The 21,548-nt window shown below is 37.3% G+C and overlaps 1 protein-coding gene across 3 annotated transcripts; it reads left to right on the top strand.

Moving 5' to 3' along the window:
* Positions 1-2,177: 2,177 nt before the first annotated feature.
* On the top strand, positions 2,178-20,153 carry Tmem207 (transmembrane protein 207). Of its 3 annotated transcripts, none has more exons than XM_048346949.1 (5): positions 2,178-2,385; positions 7,463-7,524; positions 9,496-9,537; positions 9,955-10,097; positions 19,848-20,153. In XM_048346949.1, the coding sequence occupies exons 1-5, from the start codon at positions 2,311-2,313 to the stop codon at positions 19,982-19,984; spliced, it is 459 nt and encodes a 152-aa protein (XP_048202906.1). In that variant the 5' UTR covers positions 2,178-2,310; the 3' UTR covers positions 19,985-20,153. The 3 variants fall into 3 exon arrangements, with proteins under 3 accessions (XP_048202906.1, XP_048202907.1, XP_048202908.1); XM_048346950.1 differs by lacking the exon at positions 7,463-7,524 and adding an exon at positions 4,236-4,273 and having other exon boundaries at positions 2,183-2,385; XM_048346951.1 differs by lacking the exon at positions 7,463-7,524 and adding an exon at positions 4,167-4,273 and having other exon boundaries at positions 2,258-2,385.
* Positions 20,154-21,548: the final 1,395 nt, after the last annotated feature.

Consider the following 21,548-nt stretch of genomic DNA (forward strand, 5'->3'; position numbering starts at 1 on the left):
CTTGTCTCTTGCACCAATCTCAGACTGTGATCAGCCTACCAACCTAGCTGGGACCACAAGCATTTACACCTATACTTGGTTTATTGACTGAGATGGGGGTCTTACTAATTTTTTTGCCAAGCTGTCTTTCAAGTACAATCCCAAATTACAGATGGCAACCCTCCCTGTCTCTGCTTCCAGTATAGCTGAGGTTATCAGTGTGCGCCACTGTGCCCTGCTTCTGTACTGGTTTTTAACAGTCTATTCGAAATGTCTAATTTTCTGACAATGAAGAGCTAAAATTTCAGGTTAAGCATCATGAATGGCTAGACTTTTTTCCCGAGACCTATCAAGAACAAGAAAGGAAGTATCTGAGGCAGAACCTTCTATTCTGGCCTTTGGGAGTGGTAAGGGAAATTGACACAAGGAAATGGATAAATGGCAATCTGGGATGAGGAAGAGGGCAATGCACATAACTTTTTATCTTAGTACCAACCGTAGCAGTGCTGTTTGCAATAAGACTGTGACTGTCTGGATTCCATCTCCATTCTGTTGTCATGGATCCAGTTAGGCACCTGTTGCAGAATCACATACTTTTGACAAGAATTATTTAGTCCGTGTTTCTGGTTAGTCTTTGTGCTCATTTCTAAAGCTAAACCAAACATGCCATCCTTGTTTCCATTCCATTTCTAGTCATCTGGCCTTTCCTTCCTTTCCCAGAAATTCTTAAGATCATTGACTCCACTGACGGAAGTCAGCCTTCTGACCGCCTAATAAATAAGTTCACCAGTGAAAAGCCTATTTCTCATTCTGTTTAATTACAGGCTTCAGAGACACTCAAAATGGAGGGTGTCTTAGGGACAAATAATACTGTAGGCTCGGTTTACTTTTCTCCTGTTGGCATTGGCACTGAGCCCTTCTTCCTCTGCTTTGAAATTCATGGCTGTGACTGTGGCTGCATACTAAACAGAGTGCGGCTACTGCACAGCCTGCTTAGCTGGGCCAGATGCAGCTCCAATGATCTATATACCTTAATGGTCAATTCAGAGCAGTATTTTAGAGAACTAAATATGGCTCATTTGTTTCAGTTGCAATCTATGTATGTGATCATAGATGGGTTCATGTATTATTTGAATTGGATTTGGTGAATATACTGGAACCTCAACTACAATATGCTTCTTCTGAATTCTAGGTGCTCAGATTTAAAATTGGCCCTTGGAAATTGTTTTTATAAAGTGATTAGATAACACATAGACACTGTAAAATATGTATATATATGTATATATACACAAACTATGTATGTGTGCATATCATTCAGGAGACTAACAGTGAGAAATATAATTTCCCTCCCATTCTTACATTCGTAGTCTTCCATTTCCTTTTACAGAAACAATTACTGGTCACAGTTTCATGCAGATATTTTTGTGTTCCTTACAATATCTGCATAGAGTTTATATACAGAAAGTATTATAGCATTGTCTCCCTGTTTGTACCTAAAATGTTTATGATTGCAGAGTTCTTGCATAACTCTTAGAGACCTCTTCACGTAAGCATCTATGATCTGCCTATTCAAAATAGCTTCTAAGGTCCACCATCATAGATAGCTTCCCACTCTTCCATTGGATGAACATAATAATTGTGTATTTCAATGTACATTTGGATGTACATTTTCTGTTTCAGTAATCATCACCACTAATGATTATTTGTACCACATCTAGGTATCTGTTGGATATATTTTTAGGAGGTGAATTCTTAGCCAAAGTATATTTTTCTTCTTTTGTTTAATAGCCCTAGCTGCCTTCCAAATTAACTGTATAATATTCTCAATTGTATTTGGAAGATTGTTTCTCCATATCTATCGCTCCTTAAGATATTGTCAAATTTTGAATTTGCCAATCTGATTTTTGTAGGCCAAAGCCAAGGACTGACTGATGTGTGTGAGAATAGAAAAGAGGATCTAAAAATGGGTAGCAAACCAAATAAGTGTTCCAAATATGAAATTCTATTTTTAAAATCCCCACAGATTCCCTGTAATAATACATTGCAATGTTAACAGTGTTTGAAACAGCCAGCTAGCTTCCATGGCAGTGTTTATGGGCCTTGACAAACACTTCCAAACTTCTGACCTTAAACTGAAATTCCTTGAACTCTTAGTACCTGTGAGCATGCATTCAACATTCCATCTTCTAGCACACAACTTTATTAGTCACGAGAAGCCATCATTCATGCCAGCTATGGAGAAAGTATAACCTAGAGGAGCTAACAAGTACAAAGAACAGGAAATAATCTGAGTCAACCAACCACTGTCTCTGAGCAGATTATCCTGAAGGTATGTCAAGATCCAGAGGCTTCCGTGTCACGGCTGTGATCTCAGCAGTGGGAACCTTGTGTACTCCACTATTCCAGGTAATCATCTTTTCTTCTGCAAGATTTCCTGAGATTCTGTGAGTCTTTGATTCACCATGGATATGGAAAGCACAGTGCTATTCTTAATTTAGTTTTGTTGCTATAGAAATGACATGATACACATTTAACCATTACTTGGTTATACTACATTTTTTTTAAGTAAAAATAATGCTGTGGAGCAAGATGCCATGCTGGGTTAATGTAAAAGTGTTAACTGTTGCTCTCCAACAGTATTTGATTCTTGATTGTTTTTCAGTGCTGACTGATATAGTTAGATGAGAACCAGTTCAACAATTACTGTTTTTTCTGCTTTACATACCCCTTTCTGACTTTTACCTGAGTCTCTGTTACTTGAATGGGATGAATCTGGAAGATTTGGGTCTAAAGCATATTAAGGTTTCTCTCACTATTTCATAATAGCCTGGGATCCTGACAGCTAATTCATTGGCAGTAATGTGGCAAAACAAAAGACCATGTACTTCTTCCTATGGTACAAAACATAAGAAAACTAGGAAGTGACTTGGAAGTATAATTCTGGTTTTATTTGTTTATCCTTTAAGCTAAGCCCCTAATGATTGCATCTACTCATAAATAAAGTTTCTTTATGGACAAAATTTGAATGCTCATTTTCTCCTCCGTTAGTATGCAAATCTATTTGCCACATTCTAGCAAAAGAGAATGCAACTCATTTTCCATGCTTATAAATTGTTCATTACCATGCTCTCTGATGGCCAATTCATAGCTCATCTACATCTCCACAAATCTCTTTTGCCTAGATAAACTGGGTGGAGTAAATACAAGGTAATAAAGAAGACACATTTGATATTAAGTGGGTGGAAACACCTACCTCCTACAAAATTCCCAAGTCTATCATTTTAAAGTTTGTAGCTTCTTACTTGTCCTTATGATGACAGGTGATTGTTTCTGGAAATAAAGTACTATCTTTCCTGTGACTCTGACTGTAAGATGTCATCTATAAGGGTGCAACATAGAAAACTGATATACTTACAGTTCAGATCTCTTAAAGGTTATGACTTTCCCTCTTCTTTGATAAAGAGAAGGCTTATAAGTCCCAACAGGAATTCCATATGATCTTAAAAGGACCTTGATATTACAGCAGGTTTAAACTGACCTTTTGTGCATATATTTAGTACCCATTCAAGCTAATAGGGTTGACTTCTGCTTATTGGAAACGTGATTACTTTACATAAAAATAACATAAGTATCCAGGCCAAGGGTGGCTCATGCCTGCATTCCTAGCTACTTAGTATGCTGATATGTGAGGACTGGGGTTAAAAACAGCTGGGACAAAAAATTCCGTGTGAGACTCTTATCTCCAATTACCAATCAAATAGCCAGATGTGGTAGCGTAGCTCAAGTGGTACACCACCAAGCCAAGCAAGAAAATCCAGAAAGAAAAGCAAGAACTGGAAGCCAAAGTCAGTAACAAATACAACAGCAGCAGCAGAAACAACGGCAGCAGCAACAACAACAATAACAATAATAGTAATGAACATGTTTTCCCTAACAAACATGTGGAAAAAAGCAAAAATAATTCAAGGTGTACAGAAGTTCTTAGAGCAGTTTTCAAATCCATCCACAATGTTATATAAGATAGAAATCTGGTACAAATTTTACATCCTCAGTCACTGCTAAGTTTAAGATTCTAATGGAGAATTTTTTTTTCAATTAAAACCCAAATGCACCACCAACAAACTATGCTGCAGAGTTTTTAATTAAAAAAGAAAGAAACTAATGATATAAACCCACATTGTCTCTAGGCACTGCTTGTATTAAAGGATTAGATTGATGAGATGTTTGGATCTTATTGTTCTAAACATGTGTTTCAGTTGGTGCTCTCAGATCTGCTGTGTGAAGAAAATGAAATGTAAGTAAATAACAAGAGACTATTTTTCTTTAGCATTGTAAAAAAAAAAAAAAACAAAGAATGGAAAGGGCCAATTTGAAAAGCCCCCAAGGAATTTCAAATGGTCATTCTAATCATGTAATAAAAACTGTTAAGTACATAGTTTTTAAATTGCAGATGGGTCAATTCTCCTGAAAATAGGAAAATAACTTAAGATGTTTGATGTGGTCAGCTTTATTAAATAGGGCCCAGCTGAGGTGTAGGTATTCCCACTGAGTTCCCTTCCCTTGAGGTTTCAAAGGCACCTTGAGTTCCTGAGAAGCCCACATTGTTGCTCCACAGCTGCACCTACCTGATAATTCAGGGCTATCACAGGATCTAGTTTTCTGGATAGTTCAGTTTTGAGTACAACAAAGCTCCCTGAATTCTAAGCTGTAATAGGTACACTTCAAAGGGATCCTAGTGTGAATTATGTGAGTAATTTGCCCACTTTTCTCACTTTCTGTGCTGTAGGCTTAATGATTCTCCAAGTTCTATTTTTGACAGGAGGGGAGTAGATGCCATTAATAATGCTGATGATGATTAATGGTAACTGTAATGCACTGTGACTTAGGGCAAGTGTCAGAAAAACACTTCTGCCAAGTGCTGTGTTCTGGCGGCTACAGCTTCTGCCAGCCAGCTGTTTTCAATGATTGTTTCCCATTACCCTCCAAGCCACAGTCTATGGATGTGGGTTCTATAGTTAGAGACAAGGCCAAGTGGGTGATGTTTTTGGTCTTAGGATTATTCACCTTTTTCTAGTGGCTCATCTTCTTGTTGCTTATTTAGCCTGTGCCTCTTCTTAGTGTTTGCATGGCTCTCCATCTCTATTAGCATGCATTAATTTTAGATCTTTTCCACTCTGCCTTCTGCTGCTCCTGACACAACATAAGTTTTGATTATTTGCTGCTTAGCTGACTCTGGACATGATATCCTGGCTGTTCTCATCCTGCCTCTTCATTTTCTGCCTTTGACCCAGAATAATAGGATAAAAAAAAATCCATAATTGGAAAGGATCTTAAATGTCGAATCTACCTCTCTAATTAACATGACATATGGTAATGGGGGACTTTTTATGCTGAGGTTACTGGTCTCCTTTACAAGTGAAATAATTGAGAGCCAGAGAGAGATAGTAAATTAATAGCAGGACTTCAACTGGTACTTAGCTATGACCTTTTTATGACTACATAATTTTGTATCAAAGTATTTGTTATGTTTATCATAATTTTCCTTTTGAGTGAAAAATAGAAACTACCTCAAATTAAATGCTAAATTAGCAGAAAAGAATGACAGAGAAGGTGAAAGACTGAGGGAGGAGTACAGTGACTTCAAGGCTAGCCCATGCTACACAATAAATAAATTAATTAATTAAGATTAGGAAAACATAATATATAAAAGATAGAGCCTATATTTGATCCTAGGACTGATTAAATTCTGAACCCAGAATTTTAAATACAAAGTTATATTATTGTATATCTAACTTTTAATTCATCATATATTGGAAAAATATTTTCCTAAACACTACGTATGCAATTTACCATCAATATTGAATGATATAATTTGATAGATATATTTTCCTCAAAGATTTGTGATGGAAATTACATATTGGCCTTTGTTGAAGAATTTTTCCAAAGAACCAAAGTCATGAAATCTGTTATTCCAGTTATTCTAAGAGGATCATGGAAAGGTTGTTCCTACTGACAATAGAGCTCTCTTTATCAGCTTCCATAGTTGGAGAGCTTAAGCTAGGTCTGAAATTCAGTTATAATTTTACATATGGGGTTTTCAACATTCACAGTTAAACTGATCATACAACTGGCTTTTTCTCTTTTCCAGCTACTCTCCAGGGTTTTACTTCAAATTTTTAAATTTTCGTACCAGTATTTCCTCACAGTATTTTGCAGTGCAGACAGCACAGTAAAAGGAAGCTAGGAGCTGGTGTTTAGTGTCCCTGAATGCACTTCTGGTCATCAGTTTGGCTGTAGTTACCTTGGCCACTTCCATTAAGGCTATTCAAGGCAGATTACTGAGTATTTCTTTGACTATGTTTTCTGAATTAGAAGGAGAGGATTATAATACTCTGGCCCTACTTCTCAGTGTTTTACGTTTGAGAGAGTATAATTTTGCATGGATTTATACACCTCAGAAGAGTTTCTGGCACAGAATATACTAAGTGATTGTAGCAAGGGAGCACATGGAATAGCTCACCAGTTTTCTTTGTGATATTATAAAAATTAGTGAATTTTTAATATTTAGATCCATAGATTCTCTTTACCAAGAAGGAAAATAAAGATCAAACACTCTCATTATCTGTGCGAAGCAGGAACTACTTCTACAACATTGGAGCAAGGGAAGACTTTAGTTGTTCTGACAGAAATCTCCTTCGGCATCTCTTCTAAATTGTTCTGGTTATTGAACATCTAATGTAAAGTCACTTCTCCCTGATACTTGTTTTTCTTTTCCTTTATTATATCACAACCTATCATGATTAATTCATTAGTAAGTTCATTTTTAAAATGTAAATCTTGCATTTAGAGTTTGAGAATTGAAATACTTATAGCTTATGCAATTTTCATGTGGTACTATAGTTTGAAATGAGTCAAGTGCTCTAGAGTTTGAAGCCATGGCAAAGTGCTCTATCATTTCACACATGAATACACTGCACACATATGCACACACAAATGCACATCCTTTTATGCATTAGGTACTTTTCAGATAGGATCAACTACTTTTCCTCAGGCCAGCCCAAACATGATCCTCCAACCTGTGTGTCTTATGCAGCTGTGATTTTAGGTGTGACCCACAGTGTTTGGATGCAGGCATTTTTGTTAAGTTTTTATTGTTGCTGTTTCCTTTTTTTTTTCTCCGTCCCTCACTCCCTTCCTCCCTTCCCTCTTTCTTTCTTTCTTTTTTTTTTCTTTTGGAGAACCCAAAGGTTACTTCTGAGAATGAACTGACAAAGAAAAGGAAATAAGGGTAGAAAAGAATGCAGTTGAAGTTATAAGTTCCCTTTGCTAGCTTCAGTTCCTTGATAAGCTTAGTCATTTCCCCACTGTCTTTCCTCACTCTGGATCTCAGTTTCTTAGGGTGTAAAATCCTCAGATGAAATAAATGATCCTAAGTTGCCAGCAAATCTGACTTTGCATAACATTCCATTTCTCTTGCTAACAGCATCCTGGCCACTTTCTTCCTTATCAGATCCTCCACCAGAGGGCGCACAGGGCTCAGAGAAGGTAAAGTAAGTTAGCTTGGGCAATTCTTATCACCGAAAACATAATAAGTGGCTCAAAATTTAGAGAATGAGATACTGAATACCTGGAATTTATCTTAAGTTATATGGACTTCCTTACTATATAAAATAAAGAAGTAGAGATTTATATATTGAGGGAGATGAAAAAATTCCCAGTCCTAGCCTTCCACATCAAGATTCAAAAACAAACACTTATTGAGTACAGGGTCCCAAACAAATTCCCTATATGCATTTGTATCTGGAATACTATGTTTTTAAGGCTTTTATATTTAAGAACTGTGTTTGGTTACTTCTACTACAAATCTGACATATAGAGGTTTGAGATTTAGCTCAGTGGAATAATACTTACCTAGAAAGTACAATGCCCTGAGTTCAGTTCTCAGCTCTGAAAAAAAAAAGTGATATATATATGTATATATATGTATGTTACAAAATTTCAATAATGCAAAACTATTACAAGGGAAAATTACTTCTACTTCTGTCTCCAAGAGAAATATGCACTATTGGTATTTAATTGTATATTTACATTAATTATTAGTTATTTTGGTGAAATTATTGTATTTGTGTAATAATATAAGCAAAGTAGGAATGAGCTCTCTAGATTGTGTTTATCTTAACAGAAATTCTAATTATAAGAATAACTATATTTTTGATATTTAGCTAATATTCTCTAATGTTATGCTGTTAAAATTTTTAGAGTCCAACTGTTAGATGTGGAGACACACTTGCATAATCCCAGCACTGGAGTGGTTAAGAGAGGAGGATCGTGCATTTAAGGGCAGCCTGGTTTATATAGTATGATTGACCTCAAAACATATGTTACATAATTTAGTTAAAAAATAATAATGAAGTCCCATAGTGATAGTCACCAGTGGTAAGATGATTTTTTAAAGTTACATTTGGGTTGTTCTCTTTTTCCTTAGCCTTGTTGTCTTAAGAACTTTGCTAATCCATCTACGGGCTCAAAATTCAAATGTAAAACCAAATGAAGAAAATCTCCTGGGCCTGGGTGAAAGGCTTTTTTCTTCAGTATTTGAGAAAAAAAAAACTAGATTGACATTTCACATATGCTAAAAATTCATTTGACACTTCCAGAGAAGATGCTGCAATACACTGAACTTATATTTACATATGTTTTCAAGCTGAAAAGCAAAAAGCCTAATTTGAACAATGGCTGAGGAAGGCATGATTGAGCACAGTTTTGTATCCGAGGCTGTGAGGAGCACCCATTCACTGAAGCAATAGTGGTCATTTGCTCAGATTTGAGAGAAGTCTACCCGCAGATGCACATTCAGTATATCCTGATTGTATTGTGAACAACTCTGAGATGCACAATATGCACATTTCTATTAACTTCTCTTTATGAACTTATTTCAGTAATGACTGAGTTGTGACTGTCTAGTCACAAATTATTCAACCTGTTTGCCCAAAGAAATAAGTTCCAGTTCTTTCATAAGTGGTACATATTACCATTTCAGTCATTTTTCCCCCTTGCCTGACAACTTATTAATTGGTTAATCAGGAAGCAATCAATTGTCCAATACTTGATGTTCCATACCAAGATATGAAAGGCTAATAAGGACTATAAGCCCTCCCTGGAACATTTGAATTTCAAAGAACTCTTGCTTCCTAAATAAATAGAATAGAAGAGTAATTATCTACCTAACACCTATAACATGCTGTTGTAAGATGTTTACTTGTATCTTCTTAAAACATAACAATATTTATCACTCTAGAATCTAATCTACTACTATAGACTCATCTGTCTACATACCTAGTAGATTCAAACTTACCTGTATAAAGTGAACAAAGGTAAATATTGCAAATGTTGGTGGCAGGTTTCTAGGTGGCTATTCTGAGGGGACAGATGTAGTGAGTAGAAATTGTATATCCCCAGAGAGATATGTTTTAGCCAGCTAGAGTCCACCATTAACTTGTCTTTCTGTACCACCAGGTGTGTCAATTACGATGAACATCCTAATGTGTGGTACATCTGGTAAGAATATACTTGATTTGTTTTATGAAACAATTCCATGCATGCTTATTTTCCTAAGTAATTTGAGACTACACATGAAGTGACAAAGTTTAAGGAAAACTTAGAAGTCATGTAAATCAGTATTTGTAGAATATCTCTTTCAAGCTAGAGAGTATTGGCCAGTGTTTCCTTAAACATTTCCTGTGACAGGAAACCAACTGTCTTTAAAGGTAAGCGTTTGTTCCAGAGTTGGAAATTGGTAATGATAATTGACCAGCAATACTCCATGGCCAGGGGCCCTGAGTGGTGATGGGAAGTCAGCCTCACAGTCTGCTTGCAGCTGAGCTAGCAGAGTCTTGTCCACTTTCAAGGAAGCACTATGAACACTTAACTTCGCAATGCCCCACTTTATTTCTCGCCTGCTATTTTTGATGTCAGGTTTCTGCTGCTGATTTTCTTGGCGGCTCTTCTCTGTGGGGTAGTCCTGTTCTGTCTCCAGTGCTGGTTGAAGGGGCCCATGATTCTCCCCCAGAGACGCACCATGGCAGTTTTCGCTGTTGGAGATTTGGACAACATATATGGTAAAGTGTTTTCTGGATTCCTCTGTGAAATCTCAAAAAAAAAAAAATACCCTCTGTCTAGCAGATTTGTGAACCTTGAACAATTCATAGCTTATGAGAGACTCCAAAGCATGAATTGGAAGGGAGAGTTTACACAGAAACACATTAGCAGAAAGGAGATCCCACCTTTACCACTGAGATACATCCCATCTATTCTAAAAGAGTTTATGTGCCACAGTGATGTATGCATTTGTCTAGTGCTTGTGTACTTCCTGTAGGGTGAACCAACCTGAAGAGTGGATGAGTGTAAAATTTAGGAGACAAGTGTAACATTATTTCAATAATCTGTAATAATAGCAATGAGTGTTGGGCATTAAATCACCTTCTATGTATTATTCTACAATCTTTAAAAGCAGGAACATACTTAGGGAGACTTTGTTTTCTTTAAAAAATATGTTCATATAATTTATTTAATATCTCTCAAGTTTCAGGGAGTAGATTTAGACTTTTCTAGTACTACTGCTGTTTCTTAACTATAACTTGGGAAAAGTGGTTATTATTTCCCATAGAAGATGTTAGCTATTTCTATCACTCTTCTGGTAAACACACATACACACACACACACACACACACACACACACACACATACACACACGTACCTTTTCTAGGTAAATTAATTGCACATAAATGTAGTTAAGGATATAATAAAAAAATTTAGGCAGTGTATTTAGAGACAAACCAGCCCATTCCTGAACATAAGGTATGCCCTCCTATTCTGAACAGATATGACCATATACTGTCTTTTTAATGGCAGGAATTGGGCTGTAATCTTTGTTTATCTCCTCATTCTTCCCTTTCTTCACAGTCCCATTGGTATGGTCTCTGGGTTTTATTTTTATTTTATTTTTTTATTTTTTCAAATTTTTATTATCAAACTGATGTACAGAGAAGTTACAGTTTCATACGTTAGGCATTGGATACATTCCTTATACTGTTTGTTACCTTGTCCCTTATCCCCCCCTCCGTCCTCCCACTTTCCCTTTCTCCCCCTGAGGTGTTCAGTTCACTAAAACTAGATCCTTACATATCACCCTGCACCAAAATCAATTCCAAATGGATTAAAGACCTCGAAATCAAAACAGACACCCTGAAAACACTAAAGGAAGGAGTAGGAGAAACACTTGGGCTCCTTGGTGCAGGACAGAACCTCCTTAACAATGACCCAGAAAGGCTACAAATCAAAGAAAGGTTGGACAAATGGGACTGCATCAAACTGCAGAGCTTCTGCACGGCAAAGAACATAGCTCGCAAGATAAAGAGAAAGCCCACAGACTGGGAGAAGATCTTTACCGGACATTCAACGGACAAAGGCCTCATCTCTAAAATATATGCAGAACTAAAAAAATTACCTTCCTCCAAAACAAAACCGCCAAGAACCAATAGCCCCCTCATCAAGTGGGCTAAAGACTTACAAAGAGACTTCTCTGATGGGGAAATGAGAATGGCCAAGAGACATAGGAAAAAGTGCTCTACATCACTGACCATAAAAGAAATGCAAATTAAAACAACATTGAGATTCCATCTCACCCCAGTAAGAATGTCATATATCAAGAAAACTAACAATAACTATTGTTGGAGGGGATGTGGCCCAAAGGGAACCCTACTTCACTGTTGGTGGGAATGTAAACTGGTTAAGCCACTCTGACAAGCAGTATGGAGATTCCTCAGAAGGCTAAATATAGAACTCCCCTATGACCCAGCAGCCCCACTTTTGGGTATCTATCCAAAAGACCACAAACAAAATCACAGTAATGCCACCAGCACAACAATGTTCATCGCAGCACAATTTGTCATAGCGAGAATCTGGAACCAACCCAGATGCCCCTCCGTAGACGAATGGATCAGGAAAATGTGGTACATATACACAATGGAATTTTATGCCTCTATCAGAAAGAATGACATTGCCCCATTTGTAAGGAAATGGAAGGACTTGGGAAAACTTACACTAAGTGAAGTGAGCCAGACCCAAAGAAACATGGACTCTATGGTCTCCCTTATTGGGAATAATTAGTACAGGTTTAGGCAAGTCATAGCAGAGCATCACAAGAGCCCAATAGCTATGCCCTTATGGGTTTTATTTTTATTAAGAAATATGTAGACTCCCTTACAATACTGTCTTCTATTGCTATCTAACTTGGAGGCCATGTTCCTTTCTATTCATCTTCTTCTCTTGCCATGTGGGCTATCCAACCACTGACCCACTTAACTACTCTGTAAAAGGGATGTACAATATACACTTAGGTAAGTAAAAGCCAATTCTTATAGCCTTATAGCAAATGTTACCCCAGAATTATACTTTGAAAATTACTATCTCCCTTCTCCAAAACCAAGGTTAAGAAACAGCAATTTAGAAAATGGTATTCTCTGTGATCCTTAGGTTCTTTCAAACTCTTAATTTCAGAAATTTAATTCCAAGGGCAATATTTAGAGGAATTTTTTTTTTTTTTTGCCAGTCCTGGGCCTTGGACTCAGTGCGTGAGTACTGTCCCTGGCTTCTTTTTGCTCAAGGCTAGCACTCTACCACTTGAGCCACAGGGCCACTTCTGGCCATTTTCTGTATATGTGTTGCTTGGGAATTGAACCCAGGGTTTCATGTATACGAGGCAAGCACTCTTTCCACTAGGCCATATTCCCAGCCCATTTTAGAGGAATTTTAATGTGAAACCACACTGGATTCACAGTCATGATTAAATTCTCCTTTATGCCTTCACTTCATCTCTAATATTTCCATAAGAAAAAGTCCCTGTCCAGAGGGAAGAGAGAGCCATTCCTGGACCCTATTGTGCCTAGAAACAGATAAGGGTCAAAAGATAAGTATTCACAATTAGCTCCTGCTCAGGTTGAGTCCAGCTTCTGAGGAATATGTATACTCTGTGTGTGTGTGTGTGTGTGTGTGTGTGTGTGTGTGTAATTGTGTAACACATTCAAATTTTGAATTTGGGGGATCTATTGTTGAGTTCCCCTATTTAGAAGAGAAAGAGAATATGAGAAATCATTTTGATGACACTGGTGACATACCTGAATATGAAGTAGGCTTCGTCCCTAATCTCTGCCTTCAGTTACACACAAAGGGAAAGTCAAGATGTTCTCCAATAATATTGGGTCATTTCAATATAGGTAACGGGTCATTTCAAACATTTTAATGGAGACATTAAATGTGATGAATTAACCTTGGGTTCTGCCCAGACTTTTATTTTATTTCCTCAAAAGTTATAACTACATGTTGAATAATCAGTTGAAATAGCTCTGTTCTTCTGACCTAGAGCTCAGAGATTGAACTCTGAGAATTATGTAGAAACTGCCCTTAAATAAGGAAAGCCAAAATAAAATCTTGAACTGAACATTCAAAGCTAGAGTTCACTGAACTTTACTAATGTTAAAATATATAAAAATAGGTGGTTTATCTAAATAGCAATTTCTGACAGTATTACATGGCTAATGCTTTCAATTATCTTGATTAGATATACTGAAGAAAAAAGTTTAACTACTTGGCTTGACATCCTCATAAAAGGTGCTTAAGGAAGGTGCTGCCAGCTTAGACTGTCTTCATGTCTGATAAGATTTCAGGTCTATGAAAGGTTTTTCAGATCTTAGCCAAACACCCCATATCCAAAAGCTTCTTCTGGGCCAGTGACTACAATTTTGCTTCCCAGTCCTGATGCTTGAACTCTGGGCTTGGTGCTGTCTCTGGGCTCCTTTTGCTTTACCACTTGAGCCACAAAGTCACTTCTGATTTTCTGAAAGTTAATTGGAGATAAGAGTCTCATGGACTTTCCTGCCCTGGCTGTCATTGAACTAATACTCTCTGATCTCAACCGCCTAGGTACCTAGAATTACAGATGTGAGCCACCAGCACCCAGTGACTTTGCCAGTTTTTGCAGTGTTCTGATGATTCAATGTTCAGATATTTGGATATTCTTTTCTTCATAGTGTTTACATGCTTGAATGATCAATTCTGGTTTTAGGAGTCTCCATTCAGCTGTTGTGTTCAGTAGAAAAATTCTGGTACCTATTTCACCCAGCTATCACCTACGGTGTAAATATTTGTTATGACGGAGCTCTTTATTTCCAAGAATGTCCTTCTACTGCCCCTGCTATGGATTGAGTTGTGTACCCCCACTGAATTCATATTCTTAGATCCTAAAGTCCAGTACTTCAGAAGATGACAATATCTGAATATAGGAAAATTGGAAAGTGAACTAAGTAAAAGTTGGGTAATTAGGATGGAAGGTAACCCAGTAAATTAGCATCTTGATAAGACCAGCACACACCCTCAGAAAAAAGAAAACAGGTGAAGACAAAGGGTGAAGTGATATCATCTATAAGGCAAGGACAGAGGTCACAGAAGAAACCAACTCTGCTGATAATTGATCTTGGTCATCTAGACCCAGAATTGTGGGAAAATAAAGTTCTATTGGTATATATAGGCACCCAATCTTTGGAACTTTATTACAACAGCCCTTGATGACTCTGGCATACCCTCCATGGGGAATTGGGGGAAGAGGCATATGTAGAAAGAGAAACAAAAACAAAGACCACAAGAAAGTTGAGAGGGCAGAGAACAAAAGAAGATAAGGAGCAAGGTGAGAAGAATATTACACTTAAAAGCCAGAGATACTTTAAGACCTAAATTGAAATTGAATTTATTTTCTGGGATCTCCAACCGCCGCCCCCTGCCCCCACCCCCGTCTTTTGATTTTTTTCTGGGTCAAGTCAACCTCTTCTTTCTATACCATGCCCCATAATCTCCTCTTAGTCACCCTATCTTTAATGTCTATCCCTAAACCCACTTATCCTCCATATAAAATATAATCCACATTATCATCCCTGCTACATCCTCCAGGAAGTTCACTCAGTGTCCTATGTCTACCTGAATGGAATAATTCATAGAGTAGCTTCTGCTTCTTCCTGATCTCTTCCTTTAATCATCAGACAGGAATAAATATGGAATTATTCCAGAGTTTTGTCCAGAGCCTGTATTAGCAGTAAATGATTTTTTGCTTTGATGCTGTTTTGTTTTTCTCTCAATACTTCATCTATTTAAATAAGGATTTTAGAAGTCTTTCTAAATAATAAATAATAAAAAAATCTCAGATTTATAGTGGGCACAGGTGGATCATGCCTGTAATCCTAGATACTCAGAAGGCTAAATCAGCAGATTGTGATTCAAAGCCAGTCGTGGCAGGAAAGACCATAGATTCTTACCTCCAACTAACCAACAAAAAGCCAGAAGTGGTAGAGCACTAGCCTTGAGCAAAACAGTTGGGGGAGAGCACCCAGGCTCAGGTGACACTAGATACACACATACACACATACACGCATATATATGTATATGCATACATAGATGCATAAGATATTTAAGGTTTGGGTTTGGGAGGTGAATGAAAAGGCAAGCAAGCAAGGCTGTAGGTAGATGAACAATTTAATGTTCAACTGAAAGAGCACAGCAGAAAGCTCTCTAGTTTGTCAATTCTTCAATAAAAAAAATACCAAATGACTCTAAAATCTGTGGGAGCTCTTTTATGTGTTTTGCAGATGAAGGCTGGGTCCATGAATCCCTGTGAAGGTTCCTGCCTTTCCTAAGCAGAGAGAGCAAGATGAAATCCCCAAAATCTCTCCCGGGCACACTCATCTTGGCTTAGCTTCTCTGGGATGACATCCCCAACAATGCTGCCTTTCAACTAGCAAAGCTCCTTGACACCATTTTGTCTGCAATTTCAGAGATAATGTGCCTTTTACCTAATTTTAGAGGGAAAAAAAGCATAGAAGCGCTGATCTTCTGGCTGTGATTCAATGTGAATAGTCTGAGCTCAGGAGGGACAGAGGGCTGAAGGGAGATGAATAAGAAGTGTGGGTCCCCACATACTGCTCCTTTTACGCTCCAGGAGTCCCACAACTCACTGATTTTATGTTCCTTTAGAGAACTTTTCCCTACATTTTATAATTACATGTAACTAGCCTTTAAACATTGTTATATAAACAATGACAGTATTTCACTCACATACATTCATGAAAGGACATGGAAATATGCATGGATCACATTTATTGAGCATTTACATTGAATCATACCTAAAATTATCTTTATTCTCTCCTACAAGTCTCTGAGAAGTTTACCATCATTCCTAACATAGTAAAGATGAAGAAATGCAGGCCTATACAGAAACCAGAAATAATTACAGAATTACAGAAATAATTAGTAGGTAGCAGAGGTGTGACTCAAACTCACGCCCTTTTAAGCATTCACACATGTAAGAAAGGATAGGATTTAAAAAAATAAAATAAAGGAAGGTGTGACTAGGTAAGGGGCACTTAGCAATTGGAGTGCTGAAATAGGAGGATTGCAAATCTAAGGGTATGAAAATGGAGATGAGAACAAAAGTGGTCCTGGAATAAATATAGTAAGATAAATCAAATCTTGTGGAACTACTAGGGGTCAGGAGTTGTTTTAAGGTTTAACCTCCATCCTAGGCACTTTCCCTGAGCTTTTTCACTCAAGACTAGTGCTCTGCCACTTGAATCCTAGCTTCACCTAGCTTTTGGGTGTTGAAAAATTAAAAATAAAATTCTCATGGACTTTTCTACTCAGGCTAGCTAAGAACTGGAATCCTTAGATCTCAGCCTCCAGATTTAATATTACAGGCAAAAGCCACCTGAAATTACTCTTAATAGCATGATGAATTTGAATTCTGGCTATAAAAACTCAGTAAAATCTGGGTGCCAGTGGTTCATACCTGTAATCCTAGCTACTCAGGAGGCTGAGATCTGAGGATCAAGGTTCTAAGCCAACCCAGACAGGAAAGTCCATGAGACTGTTATCTCCAATTAACCACCAGAAAACCAGAAGTGGTGCTTTTGCTCAAGTAGCAGAGCATTCATTAGCTTTGGGCTGAAGAGCTTAAGGATAGTGAGCTATACAACTTGTGCGGGGGGGGGGGGGGGGGTAGGGGGGAAGCTGGGAGGGAAAAACTGGAAGGAAATGAGGAAAGTATTGACACTATTCAAAAAGAAATATACTCATTAGCTGACTTAAGTATCTATAACCTCTCTGTACATTACCTTTATAATAAAAATAAATAAATAATATTTTTAAAAGCTAAGGGACAACTTCCAGGTGCTGAGTTCATGCTCCAAGAGTGGCTCAAACATACAAAAAAAAATCACAATGGAGCAATGAACTTTATCACTGTTAACTCTGCTTAATCAAGTGATACAGACTTAAAATGTGCCAAAGGCTTTACTCAATGGTATAGTTTATGTAATTATTTTTATTGTATCTAATACTAATAATATCAATATTTAACCATTAAAATAGGATAAACATAAAAGAAAAGTCATGCCTATCCCTCACATATTCTTTTTTTTTTTTTTTTTTTTTTTTTGGCCAGTCCTGGGCCTTGGACTCGGCCTGAGCACTGTCCCTGGCTTCCTTTTGCTCAAGGCTAGCACTCTGCCACTTGAGCCACAGCGCCACTTCTGGCCATTTTCTGTATATGTGGTGCTGGGGAATCGAACCCAGGGCCTCATGTATACGAGGCAAGCTCTCTTGCCACTAGGCCATATCCCCAGCCCCCCCTCACATATTCTTAATTAATATTAAAGTATGGATACTGGTCTAAGCAACATCACTTTGCTGCGTGGTGGGGGCTTTTCACCCACCTCTGAAAAGCCTAGAGGTGAGACAGGCCATTCTTTGAACTGCAGATGCATCATGTTGTTTAGCTCCTAGATAGATTGCTTTGCTTTCCCCTCCTCCCTTGTATCCCTTGTTGCCTGCCCCATCAGGTAGTATTTGCCTTTAAAAACTTTGAGGAAGCTACTTTCTGGGCTGCAGGTCTTTGTGACAAGAGTCCACCTGCAGTCTCTGGCTTTCTAATAAAGATTCCCAATTTGACCTCTCAAAATGTACTTTCTCTGTGTCTGACAAGTGAATCCCCATATAACATTATAAGAAGAAGAATGAAACTTTACTGTATGTTGGGCCTTAAACATTGAATTCATTTACTTTTACAGAGGCAAATACTATTCATAGCACAAGTAGCATATTGCATAAGAGGAAGCTTGGATTATTTTATGATAGGATAGAGGTAGATTATTCAAATATCATTCTAAGCAAAGTAATGGAGCAAGAGGTAAAATTTACATCCTAAATATAGCATATTCTTCACATACTATAATAATAATTATGATCGCTCTGAGGACCAGATGAACAAGAAAAACACAAATTATAAAAATCCGAAGTACTAAATTGTTATTATCCAAAATAACCATTTTGAGTGACCTGCAAATGGGATTCCAGTGATACAGCTATGCCTAAAAGGGAATACTCTTGATTTTTCTTTAGTAATGGTGGCAGGTTCTTTGGAATTTTTGAAGAACTAACAATCCTTAATCCTTTAAGGAATGTCAGCCAAATTCTTCTCTCCAAAGACAGAGGAGACTATTTTGGGCCGGCAATCCTCACAGTCTCTGGAGGATCAGGGACTACTCACCTCTGCCACTGAGGTCAACCACAGCCACAATCAATATGTAAATGACTAAGTATGCTTGTGCTCCAATTAAACTTAACATACAGAAGCAGTCAAAGGCTGGATTTAGTTCAAGGACATTCTCTTTTAAAGGTGCATTTAAGATTGTTACTGTTTGGAGAAGAAGTAATCAAAATTTTTAAAGTAAGGTAAAGACCCAGATAGAAAAATGCACGTAAAGAAAGAGGGCTAGGAAATATCAGTATTGATTTCTTGTGTGACTTTAAAGTAGTATCTCAAGGAAATAATAGATTTTTTTCCATAAAGGCATTGGAATAAATTCAAGGTCTTTCAAGGTGACAAGTTTGGAATGAGAAGGCTTGTTTTCTTTAAATATATTGAATGGCTTTATTGTAAATAATCAAAAGGTCAGAAACTAACTTCAAAGTAGCATTTTACTCTATAGAATATCTTCCAAAAGTTATGTTGTATATTTTTAATAGAAACTTTTTAAAATTTGTGTTAACAGGTTTACTATTCATTACAAGGAGTTATTTAAATTATTTGTTTGCCTGTCATTTAGTTACTCAAGTCTATAATCCTAGCTAATCAGAAGACTGAGATCTAAGGATTGTGGTTCTAAGCCAGCCCAGTAAAGAAAGTCTACAAGACTCTGATATCCAATTAATTAGCAGAAAAGCCAAAGTGGAGATGCAGCCCAAGTGGTAGAACACCAGACTTGAGTAAAAAATCCAAGTGGGAACTTGAGGTTCTGAGTCCAGGCCTCACTATCAACACAAAACAAGACAAAACAAACACAACAAAAACAGAACCCTATTTGCATTCATTGTAAACTGTAATCATACCATAAATAAAAATACTAACCTTGAATAACGCTTTAAGATTTCTAGTGAAATTTGCATTTCCTAGGATGGGACTATGAGCTAAAATTACATTAGTGTTCAGAGTATGCTTTTCTGATCCCTGAAAGAGAGGATTTTCTCTAATTTCAGATGTTCAATGGCAAATGCTCCCCATGGTTAGTATAATGAATTTATTGTAAGAAATTTTCTTGCTATCGTGACTAGGTTAACACTGCAGAGAGCAAGATGATTGTAAACCTTAGGTACAAGTAATTTTCTGTTGCTTCAGTGAACCAAGAAATGCCCAATATCATCAGGCAGTTCATGCACTTCTGTTTTATGCTGACTAGAAAGATTACTTTTCTCCATCTTTTCTTCCCCAGAGACAGAAGCAGCTGTGAGGCCAACTGTTGGAGCTCACCTTCACACTCAGAACCACGACCTGTACCCTCTTCCATGTTTTGGCACATTGGATTCCCCACCTCCCTATGAAGAAATTATAAAAACAAGCCAGCTGTAGATCTGGATCATCAGCTCAGCGTATTCGAATATTTGTAGTTCAAAGATCATCGAAGTTGGGCCAGAATACAGTTCAGTGGCAAAGCACTTACCAAGCAAATACAATGTCCTGGGTTTGCTCCCCAGTACCAAAACAGCAAAGACAAAGCAAAACAAAACAAAAAACCAACACACACACACACACACACACACACACGCACACACACACACACACATGCATGCATGCACACACACACACAGTTAAATTCTGGAACAATTCTGTTTGTTTTTATTCCCTTAGGTTTTATTTTTTTAATTTATATTGTCAAGATGATGTACAGAGGGGTCACAGTTACATATATAAGGTAGTTACATTTCTTGTCAAACTTGTTACCTCCTCCCTCATTTTTCTACCACCACCTTCCCTCCTCCCTTGCTCTCCTAATCCCCTCGAATTGTTGTTACTTTACAGCTTGTCTTGTAAGTATCACTGTTGCATAGTATGCCTTTTATCCTTTGTCTCATCGTTTTGATGTTCCCTCTCACTTCTCTAATTCAGACAAATATATATGCAATACCTAGGGTGCCAAAATCAAATATAGGGACAATAGGAGCTAAACTATAGGGAAGATGAACACCAACAAAAAGAAATCATTTCACATTATACATTAAAAATAACAACAATGATAAACCTCTTGTTTCCATATCTTGGAGTTCATTTCACTTAGCATCATCTTATGTGATCATATGTACATAGGTATTGAGCTATTGTGATCATCTGCTAGGACTATCCTAGACATGTACTAATGATTACAAATGAAGGAAACTAAAGGGCCCATGTTCTTTGGGTCTGGCTCACTTCACTTAGTATAATTTTTTCCAAGTCTTTCCATTTCCTTGTGAATGGGGAAATATCATTATTTCTGATAGAAGCATATAGTTCCATTATATATATATAAAATTTAGGAACAATTGTTTCAAATTAGTCTCTGATGATTCACATTAATCCAGATCATCCAGTTGTTTTTTTTTTTGTTGTTGTTTGTTTTGTTTTTTGGTGGATTTTTCTCTTTTTTTTGGCAGTCATGTCTGGATCTCGGGGGCCTGAGTGCTATTCCTGAGCTCTTTTACTTAAGGCTAGTGCTCTACTACTTGGAGTCATAGATACAATCCTGGTTTTCGATTGGTTAATTAGATGTAAGAGTCTCATGGAGACAATTCTATCCAGGCTTGCTTCAAACTGTGATCCTCAGATCTCAGCCTCCTATATGACTAGGACTACAGGTGTAAGCCACCTCTGGCAGTTGGCAGGAACAATTCTTTAGCTGAGTGGTCCCTGAAGAACAGTGATTTCCATGTAAAGGACAAGGAAACCCAACAAGAGGTGCAGAAAAATCATTCTATAATGGAGTTGTCTCAATAATGAAGCCTTGACTTATCATTTCCATGGAATACTTTTAACTACACAACCATCTTAATACTTCATTAATACCCATACAGTGTTATGGATATTCTCCATTAACCATTCAGTGTAATAACAACAATTTTTTTTTCTCCTCCAGTATCTATATCTACTACCTACCAAT

The sequence above is a fragment of the Perognathus longimembris genome, chromosome 5 (assembly GCF_023159225.1).
Source record: "Perognathus longimembris pacificus isolate PPM17 chromosome 5, ASM2315922v1, whole genome shotgun sequence".
Lineage (NCBI taxonomy): Eukaryota > Metazoa > Chordata > Mammalia > Rodentia > Heteromyidae > Perognathus > Perognathus longimembris.

What these genes read in the sequence shown, in the direction of transcription:
- Tmem207 (XM_048346949.1), top strand. Translation starts at nt 2,311, where the DNA reads ATGTCAAGATCCAGAGGCTTCCGTGTCACGGCTGTGATCTCAGCAGTG. An exon ending in GCGCACAGGGCTCAGAGAAG is followed by an intron (nt 7,525 to 9,495) that starts GTAAAGTAAGTT and finishes CTGTACCACCAG; the next exon opens with GTGTGTCAATTACGATGAAC. An exon ending in CCTAATGTGTGGTACATCTG is followed by an intron (nt 9,538 to 9,954) that starts GTAAGAATATAC and finishes TTTTGATGTCAG; the next exon opens with GTTTCTGCTGCTGATTTTCT.